Here is a 10,691-nt window from a genome sequence, read left to right as displayed (position 1 = left end):
AATGGGTTGTGCTATGTTATATAGTTGCTACTATCCTTTTTGTCAACTTTTGATAAAGTATTAGTTTCCATAAGTTTACAACCAAGCTTTGTTATCTGACGTACCTATGCAACATTGACTACAACAGCTGAAAATATTTTAATTCATAGTATAAAGTAAGATAAAGCCTGTAATAAGCTGTATATAGAACCAATTAAAGTATATCAAGAACTTGTGAAAACAGGGGTCATGTTTAACTGCAACTTGTTCTAATGAATTAGCATATGAAATGGAGAAATAATGTCCTGCTGGGACAGACAGGTGAGGAGAACAATCAATGAAAAGGATCTATTGTTCTGGCTGGTGCCTCTCTGAAGGTGAGACCTGTCTATACCCACCTATAGCTTGTCTACTGAGCCAGCCAACTGGTTGTTCAGAGAAGGACACGCCTATTCTTAGCCCAAGGCAGGAGGGTCTTGGGTGGTATAAATACAGGTGGTCTTGAGGTTTGACACACATCATCAGTAGCACCAGGAGACTTACAGGTGCTGTGAAGAGTATGAACTCCATCCAACTACCAGCTCAACAGAGATTTCCAGCTTCAAACCCTCACCAACCTCAACCCAAAAGTGCTCAGGAAGCTCCGGAGATGGCGGTGTACTGTGACAACTTCAGCATGTACCACCAGCAGAACCTCCATGCATCTCAGAGGACATCCAACTATGGACTTGGGGACTATGCTACACCAACAAACCCCTACTTATGGCTTGGAGGACCTGGAGTCAACAACTCATCAAGTTACCTTCATGGCAACAGCCCATCTCCTTATATGCCACCAGCATATGGATCCCAACGCCAGTTCCTGCCAAATTCACCAGGTTTTGGAGGGGCAGATCTTAGCTGGTTATCGGTGGCATCCCAGGAAGAGCTGTTGAAGATGGTGAGGCCTCCATATTCCTATTCAGCCCTCATTGCTATGGCCATACAGAATACTCCAGAGAAGAAGTTAACCCTTAGCCAGATTTACCAGTACGTGGCGGACAACTTCCCATTCTATAAGAAGAGTAAAGCTGGATGGCAAAACTCTATCAGGCATAACCTGTCCCTGAACGACTGCTTCAAGAAGGTTGCAAGAGACGAAAATGATCCAGGTAAGAAATTCAGAGATTTTTTTTTTTACTTTTTACATCTGATAGATTACACATTTGTTTTTTTTTATGCTTTTGTAATATGTTTTGTATAAGTTATATCTATCAATATGCCATCTAAAAAAAAAAAATTATGTACATTTTAAATTTTTTTAAATACTTTTTGTATAGTGTAAAACTATTATACTTAAATGTAATTTTTTTAAATTTCTTATTTTATTATTTTATTTGTTTTTGCATCTTATTTTTATATTTGAAATAGTTTTTTTTATTATATCACATGATATTTTACTCTATTTTTTAACCTTTTTTATAGTAGACTCTCTCTAGTAATTTCTTTTGCTTGTTTTTATCTCACCCGTCGGTATCTTTCCTTCCGCTTATCTATCCATTTCTTATCTTCCTTAGGTAAAGGAAACTACTGGACCCTTGACTCCAACTGCGAAAAAATGTTTGACAATGGTAATTTCCGCAGAAAGCGAAAGAGCAAATCTGACGCCAACTCATCCAAGATGGTTAAGGTTGAAGAAGATAGAAAAGACAAAGAGGGCAGCCCGGTGCCTACCCCATCCCCAGCGTCAGTGGAGGCTTCATCACCGCACGACCTGAAGTCGCCATCACCGCCGGCCGTCACCTATACCCCATGCCTCAATAACTTCCTCAACAGTATTGCAAACATTGAAACCAACTCAGTAAGCAAACAGATGCCCTTGGGCCTGGTCAATGAACTGTCTCAGAGAAACATCACCGGCATGAACGGCTTCAACTCCATCCCCTCCGCAGACCCCACCGGAGGTATACAGGACAATAATCTCTTCTATAGCCGAACCCCATATTATAACACCTTCCCTGCAACCAACCAGAAGTCACAATACCTACAGCAGCTTCAATCCCAGCACCCTCACATCTATGGCAGATACTGAGCTAGTCTATATGTACGATAGTCCCATAACGCACAAGCCTTAACCCTTTGCATTACCCTCATACTGCTATCCTACCAGCCATGTACATAGTATTGTATTGCTCGCCACTGCCACTTGTCCATATATTTTTGGCTCCTTCCATTGCTGTGTATGTAGATTTATAGATCTCTAATGTAACATAAGATTTTGTTTATTTTTTTATTATTTTTTTTTGTCTTATTTATGACAAATAAAGATTTGTAAATACTTTGAGAAAAATGTGTTGGTTTGGAATTATTGAAGGGGGGAAGGAAAAGGTTTTGTATTCCCAGCCTTGTCAGGTTTCTGTTGCTTTTATGTGGCAAGAATTTGTAGATCTGTTCTTGCTGTCATAAAAACACCAGAAACGTGACAGGGACCTGAAGGATTGCATTATAAGTTAATGGGGACTGTCAGGATTAGTTATAGCCGGTTTGGCTTCTTCCAGAGTAGATACCATGATGCTAGTGTGAACAGAGTTTTAAAGTATACATAAAAGGGTATTCTGGTAATAATAAGTCATCACTTATCTATAGCACAGGTGTTAACTGCTATGGAGGGGGATGACTGCTGGGACCTAGAATGGGGGGGGTCCAGTGTCCCCCATTTGAATAGAATGGAGGTCAAGCATGTGTACTGCTGCTCTATTCAGAGTCTATGGGACTGTTGTAAATGCCAAGTACAAGGCTTGGAGTAAGGGCCCTATTACATGGGACGATTATCGTGCGGGAAATCGTTGTTTGTTCGAATTTTAACGATAATCGTCATGTGTAATTGCAGGCAACAATCGAAAAATCGGTTGTGTGTCGTTGATCGTTGATTTAGATCTGACCCTAAAATCATGGTTAATCGTTCACTTATCGTTCAGTGTAATTCCGCATTCTGCATGGACAGATTTATCTGACAGATTTTTGTAGCCAAAGCCAGGAATGAATTTGAGAAAAGGAGAAATCTTAGCCTTTCCTTTATGACCTGTTCCCTGTGTATAGTCTGTTCCTGGCTAGGGATGATCGAACATCGGGAAATCTTAGGTTCGATCGAACTCGAACCTTGTCGGACCTTCCGCATTTGATTCCCGATGCCTTCCCGGTCCATGGGGAAGGAGGATACAGCCCGAGTACTGCTGGGAATTCCGGGATTCAGTCTATTACCTAGGCTATTACCTAAGCTGTATCCCAGAATTCCAGGCGGTACCCGGGCTGTCTCCTCCTTCCCCACAGACCGGGAAGGCATCAGGAATCAAATGCGGAAAGTTCAACAAGGTTCGAGTTCTATAGAACCTAAGGTTTCCCGATGTTCGATCACCTCTATTCCTGGCTTTGGCTTCAAAAATCTGTCAGATAAATCTTAGTCTAATAGAACCCTTAGGATGAAGCCGCAGGGGGAATGCTCAACTCATACATTGTATGGACATGGCCCTATACTTCTTATTATAGAAAGACATTTACAGGGATTTTTTGCAATGATTCCAGACAGAGATTGTAATTGTCATTCTAATAAATTATATATTAGGATGTGTGATAGGTCATTAGGCCATGTTCACAAGCCGGATAATTTTCATTTCTGATGAATTGGGATGCGGGCGCACCCGTGTGCACCTACATCCCAATTTGCCGCTGCACACAATGGAGCGTGCGGCCGGAGCAAATTGCAACAACGGCTGTGATTTATACACAACATACTTTGTGTGAACATGGCCCTATACAGCGTCTGCCTATCCAGCTGTTGCAAAACTACAATTCCCATCATGCTTGAAAAGCCAAAGCTAAAGCACATATCACTGCCATGTGTATGGAACCTGTCTATTGGCAATCTCAGCTCTGCTGTATCTGTGATTATAAATGCGTGTATAGGGCTTGTTCATAGTCAAAACAGACTTCACACCAATGTAAGATTAAACAATAACCCTGTAATGTATTGTTATGTAAAAGATAATCCAATTACTTTCTGTATAACACGCCTGCAATTCATAGATCTACTCATATGTAAACTATGGCAGGGAGGAGACCTACAGCCTCCCAGCAGGGGCTCAGGACCGCACAGAGACAGATGAGATGCTTGTATACTTGTATAGAAAAATGTTATCATAAATCTAAAAAAAAAACAAACAAAAAAAAACATTAAATTGGGTGTCAGTCATATGAGTTTGATAGGTTAGGCTCTTTTCCCACAGATGAAGCCGCTGTATGCATGAAACATGTCGGTGTGGTAGGTCACTGCTATTAAATTATTATTAGTGATATTACCGGCTATATACTTTTGTATACTTGGTTTGAGTTTCAATAAAATATCAGATTTTTCAATAAAATATCAAATTTTTCCTCATGTTTGTAATTTTTTGTATTCATACATGATATGCTGGATCATTACAGATTGGGATTATGTTTCTCTTCACACTAGAATAAATGGCTTCTGGTAAATGCATTTACTGGCACAAGCTCCCCATATATATATATATATATATATATATATATATACTGGAACAGATGCCGTCGGCGCATGACAAACAGAGGCATCTGTAACACATAGGCTTTTTTTTTTTTTTTTACTGTATGCCTCTGTATGGTATTACTTTGGGCAGTAAAAAAAAAAAGTAAATACAACATATACTGCGTAACTGGAGGCAAAAATGTCCTCTTTTGGCCTCCATTGTGTAACGATTATCGTGCAAAAAATCGTTGTATCGTTCAAATTTAAACGATAATCGTTCTGTGTAATTGCAGGCAACGATTGAAAAATTGTTTGTGTGTTGTTGATCGATGATTTAGATCTGAACCTAAAATCATCGTTAATCGCTCGCTGTAATTCCACATTCGTTCGCTCAAGTTGCGCATTTGTTCACTAATCGTTCAGTGTAATTGCACATTATTCATTGTTTTGCTGAGATCAGATGGAGTAAAGGATCATAGCAACGATCGCAATAACGATGGTAACTAATGCTGCGTTTACACGGAACGATTATCATTTGAATTTTCGCAATAACGATCGCATTTGAGCAATAATCGTTCCGTGTAAACACAGCAAACGATCAAGCGACGAGCGAGAAATCGTTAATTTTGATCTTTTAACATGTTCTCAAATCGTCGTTCGCTAAAAATTCGCAGATCGCTTCGTGTAAACAGTCTTTCAAAGATTTACCCTATGTGAAAGATGGGCTTAGGCGATCTTAAAAACAATTTGCAGCAACGATTTTTCTTAAAAATTTTCTAACGATTTTTCTAACGATTTGATCGTCTAAACGCTGATCCTTATAAAAACCAAATAGTTGCTTTAAAATTGTTAAGCGATCAGTTGGGTGAATTATCGCTTCGTGTAATCGCAGCATTACGACTATTGTTCTGCGTAATATGGTGAATGATTTCAGGTTAACGATAAACAATCTCGTTCGCGATCGTTTATCGTTAGTCGTTAATCGTTAAAAATCAATTAGTGTAATAGGACCCTAAGGAGGGTCTATCGATAGATTTAAAGGAAACCGGTCACCATAAAATGTTATCTCATCTATCAGCCTCACGTTGTAGAGCAAGAGGATCTGAGCAGTGGGATATCTATCTCGGGAACAAAGATTTAGTATAACTTGTAACCATTCCAAGATAAGGAGGTCCGTGGATGATAGGACCGCCCACTGGACTCAAAGATCAGAGATGTCAATCAATAAGATACAAGTTATACTGAGCCTTTTCTGATAAAGATATATATTGATCCGCTCAGCTCCTTCTGCTCTTTAACAAGATGGTGATAGAAAAGATAACATTTTCATGGAGACAGTTTCCCTTTAAGATTTTTCAGTGCATACAGTAAATGTTCACTGCAAATGCAGTTTAGGCTGGGTTCACACTATGTATATTTGAGGCTGTATTTGTGAGGCTGTATAGCAACCAAAACCAGGAGTGGATTGAAAACACAGAAAGGATCTGTTCACATAATGTTGTAATTGAGTGGATGGCCATCATTTAATGGCAAATATTTGCTGTTATTTTAAAACAACGGCTGTGGTATTGAAATAATGGCCGTTATTTACTGTTATATGGCGGCCATCCACTCAATTTCAACATTGTGTGAACAGATCCTTTCTGTGTTTTCAATCCACTCCTGGTTTTGGTTGCTATGAGGACCTGACATGAGGACCAAATACAGCCTCAAATATACATAGTGTGAACCCAGCCCCCAAGAAACCATGAATGTCATGTGTATTATAATGTTCTATAACCCTGTAATGTTTGGTGTCATTATAAGGAAATAGCGATTTGATAGATGTTGTACAGCAGTATTATCAGTGTTATTTACTGACTACGATACTTTCCAGTCGGGGCAGCTGGAGAGGTTTTCTATAGGGATTTGCTACTGCTCTGGACAGTTCCTGACATGGACAGAGGTGGCAGCAGAAAACACTGTCAGGCTGGAGAGAATACACCACTTCCTGCAAGACATACAGCAGCTGATAAGTATAGGAAGACTGGAGATTTTTTTAATAGAAGTAAATCAAAAATCTCTGGCACTTTTTGGCACCAGTTGATTTAAAGGAAAGTTGTTTTTTTTTTTTTTGCTGGACTACCCCTTTAGTAAAACATAAATATAAAAAGTGGCAAGATATATAAATGGAATTGTAATTATATTGTTTTTTCCTCCTACTACTACTATGATTATTATTATTATTATTATTATTAAATACATGCAAATAAACTATTCTTAACTACTTTTCATATCAGCCTCTGTAGAAGCTCATCTAAAGATATGTGTTGTTTTATATATCAGGGGCATATTCTGTAGACCCCATTATACTGCCCGTTATACACATTCATTTAGAGCAGGGATGCGGAACCTTCCGCGCTCCAGCTGTTACAAAACTACAATTCCCATCATGCCTGGCGAAACTTTGGCTGCCCAAGCATGATATGAATTATAGTTTTGCAACAGCTGGAGGGCGGAAGGTTCCTCATCCCTGATTTATAGGGTGGCTAATGTGTCTTATTTTAGAGGGATTGTCAATTAACTGAACACGGGGTCTCCTGACCCTCTTTCATTGGCAGGCGCTTCTTTTGTTCTCAAGGTGATAAGCCGCTGCCAGAGGTGTCTGCCTATGATTTTATCCCCATCTGTGTCTCACATAAAGGATATGCGTGCTCGGGCTGAGAGTGCATGTGTAAGGGGGGGAACAGGAGAGATAGCTCACATTTACATGAGTCCTCTTCAAGGTATGACTGTGTAAAGACCCTATTACATGGAACGATTATCGGCCGTCTTAATAGAGGGCGACGATCAGCCGACATGAACAATGTCAACTGATCATTGTGATCACCCAGGCAGCCCCCCGCAGCTTCCTGCAGCCCCTCCTGCACTTATCCACTCACTGCCGACGTGTATAATAACAGCGGCAGCGAGAGGGGAATGTCGCCCCATGTAATAGAGGCTTAAGGTGAATGTACAGTGGTCTCAACACCAGGGAAAAAAGTCCACTGGGACTGGTATCTTTCAAGCAGGTGTCAGATAGTACTTATAGGTGTTAGGTTATTAGGTTCACACCTCGTTTTCAGCTCCACATGGGGCTATACATCAGAGAGCTGTCAGAAAGGGATGCCAGCTTATTCCCTGACATGTTGCTGTCAGGCCCATTGACTTGAATGGACAGAACATAATCATATTGTTACTACATTCCGTCCATTTCTTGGGTGTATACTTTTTTTTTTGCTGGACCCGAATGCATAATCTACCAACATTGGCCTCAGCCAAAGACTGTATACACCGAGGAACCTGACAGAACATAGTTATATTGTGATTCAGGACAATGGACCTGACCAACACATTGGGTTCTGTGTCGTCATGCCTCTCTGACAGGTTTCTGACAGGATTCTGAGGTGGGAGGTCTTATATCCATTACAAATCATTGTCTTTCAACTGGCTGAAACACTGACGATCAGTCTAGCAACCATCTGCCGTTGCTCCGTGCAATAGGAGCGGCAGCAGCAGACCACCGCTGTCACTTTTGGGCTGCCGGGATGATCGCCTGGACAGCCCCCCCCCCCAGTTCCTTCCGGCCCCCCGGCTCATACCAGCTCCTCCTTGCTCAATGTCGCCATGTGTAATAGCACCGGCAGCAGGCAAGGAGCAAGGAGCAAGCCAGCGCTGACCTGACAGGTCAGTGCTCACTTGCTATTCACATTATCCCATGTAATAGGGACTTTAAAGGGATTGTTCACCCCCAATTTTTATTTTTTTTTTCTTTCCAATAAACTGGTGCCAGAAAGTTATATAGATTTGTAATTTACTTCTGTAAAAAAATCTATCTCCAGTCTTTCAGTACTTATCAGCTGCTGTATGTCCTACAGGAAGTGGTGTATTATTTTCAGTCTAAAGAGCAGGAGAGGTTTTCTATGGGGATTTGCTGCTGCTCTGGACAGTTCTTGACATGGACAAAGGTGGCAGCAGAGAGCACTGTGTCAGACTGGGGAGAATAAACCACTTCCACGTGAACAACCCCTTTAAGGACATGTTGGTGGCTGTGTTAAGATGACAGCTACCCAAAGAGTATCCCCAGCACTGTAATACCAGGCACAACCCATAGACAAGCATGACACTGTTGAAGGAAAAAGCAGATCTATTCCCTCTAATCTTCTATGACAACGCTTTTAAGCTATTGAACACCACTTGGGTGAACATCCCATCACTTCCATCTAGTATTACATGTCAGGTAGATATTTGCGGTTGCTCTTCTCGCTGTCTTCTTATTCCATCTGAGCTATATGGTCATTGATCCCTACTTATTAGGAAGAAGCCTCGGATTGGAAAGTCCTGTAAACAACCTAAAGAGATTGATCGTCAGCCATTGACTCACAATTGAGAATCTTTTCTCTCTCCCCCTCCCAGGCCAGAAACAAAGGGCAAAGGTCCGGGGGTCTGATGGCAAAACAAACAGTGTAAATGGTGGAACATGTAGTGATAGAGTCCTGGGCTGCTGGATGTGGAGGTCCATAGTACGTTACCATTACTGTACTAGTGAAGGATCAACGTCTTCTATAGCCTATACACAGAAAGTCATTGTAGGAAAATTTTATTTTAAGTCAAAAATTTTTTTTGTGTGTATATATATATATATATGGGCATACACATTCAGGACTCTCGTATATTAGCTGACATCCAAATGAGTCTTCTACAATGTATGACCAGAGTCTGATCTGCTGTGACACCTGGAGTTTTGAGAATGGGGCTTCCGAAAAACACTCTGAAAGTAGACGTAGACTTGACCTCCATTCTATTCGTTGCAACCTCCATAATGGGAATCCAATAGAGGATAAGTGTCAATGGTGATCAAACACCATTAAAGTCCCTATACACAGGCGGGTAAGGAGGAGCAAGCAAGTTGCCCCATGTAATAGGGGCTTTAGCCAAGTGCTCACCTGAATGGATGGGAGGTAGATGCTGGCTAAGCTTTATAATGCTTTTATAATAATGCTTTTTTTTATTGTATAGCGAATGTTCCGTCATCAGTGTAAAGTAACCATTATTACTATAGCTCTGATATTTAACTAGAATGTTAGGCATAAGGCTTCACACAACTATTTTTATGATAAAAACGGCTGTTGTTTGCAATTGAAACAATGGCCGTTCGAAGTCAGTGTATTGAACAATGAGCCTTGTTTGGTACCATTGTTTTTGAGTGCCAAACAAAGTCCGCTGTTGGTACATTGTGTGAACGTAGCCTTAATCTCTAGAGCTTTGAATGTAGGAAGACCAGGTTGCAGTGAAGATGGAACGTAATGGCTGCCCCCCCCCCCCCCCCCCCAATATAGGAGTAACAACCATTTAGATACCGGACAAGATTATGCAACTGGAATAAGCTGAACAGAAGGTACAAACAAGAAGTATGTAACTGTGAAGTATGTGCAAATGTGCTGTCAATCACAGGGATTCTTCTCCTTGAGAACTTCTATAAGTCAGGCCTTTAAGCTATCCAGCCTTTGGCTGCTGGTTATCTATAGGGGATTTAAGCACCCAGCATACACCTGGCTCTTACAACATACCACAGTATATAGATCCATTTCACTCAATGACCTTTCGAAAAACAATATTGCTTTGAACAGTCACCACTCTGGTTCTCAGCAAAAAAGGTGGAGAAGTGATTGACTTCAATGAGTACCGTGTAATACTTCCCGTCCCCTGTGGTGGCGCTGCAGGGAATTTGAGCACTTGCTGCTGATCGCAGCTGATCACTGGGGTCGACCTTTCTCGAAGGGTTTGTACAAAGTAGAAAATCCCTTTAAAAATGTAAACGAATAAAAAAAAAATTGAAAATGTCAATACTGATAAACCCTTAAAGGGGTTGTTCAGAAAATTCTTTCATATCAACTGGTGCCAGAAAGTGCCAGAGATTTGTAATTTACTTCTATTAAAAAAATCTCCAGTCTTCCAGTACTTATCAGATGCTGTATGTCCTGCAGGAAGTGGTGAATTTTCTCCAGTCTGACAGTGCTCTCTACTGCCACCCCTGTCCATGACAGGAACTGTCCAGAGCAGGAGCAAATCCCCATAGAAAACCTCTCCTGCTCTCCACACTGGAAAGAATACACCACTCCCTGCAGGACATATAGCAGCTGATAAGTACTGGAAGATTTATTTTATAGATTAC

The 10,691-nt window shown here is 40.9% G+C and overlaps 1 protein-coding gene across 1 annotated transcript; it reads left to right on the top strand.

Annotated features, from left to right (window-relative positions):
- Window positions 1–538: 538 nt before the first annotated feature.
- Window positions 539–2,187, top strand: LOC138796716 (forkhead box protein I1c-like). Its single transcript, XM_069976360.1, has 2 exons — window positions 539–1,130; window positions 1,536–2,187. Exons 1-2 carry the CDS (start codon window positions 539–541, stop codon window positions 2,048–2,050), a joined length of 1,107 nt encoding a protein of 368 aa, XP_069832461.1. The 3' UTR covers window positions 2,051–2,187.
- The last annotated feature ends 8,504 nt before the right edge of the window (window positions 2,188–10,691 follow it).

The sequence above is a fragment of the Dendropsophus ebraccatus genome, chromosome 7 (genome assembly GCF_027789765.1).
Source record: "Dendropsophus ebraccatus isolate aDenEbr1 chromosome 7, aDenEbr1.pat, whole genome shotgun sequence".
Lineage (NCBI taxonomy): Eukaryota > Metazoa > Chordata > Amphibia > Anura > Hylidae > Dendropsophus > Dendropsophus ebraccatus.
This window is presented reverse-complemented; position numbering and strand designations above follow the sequence as displayed.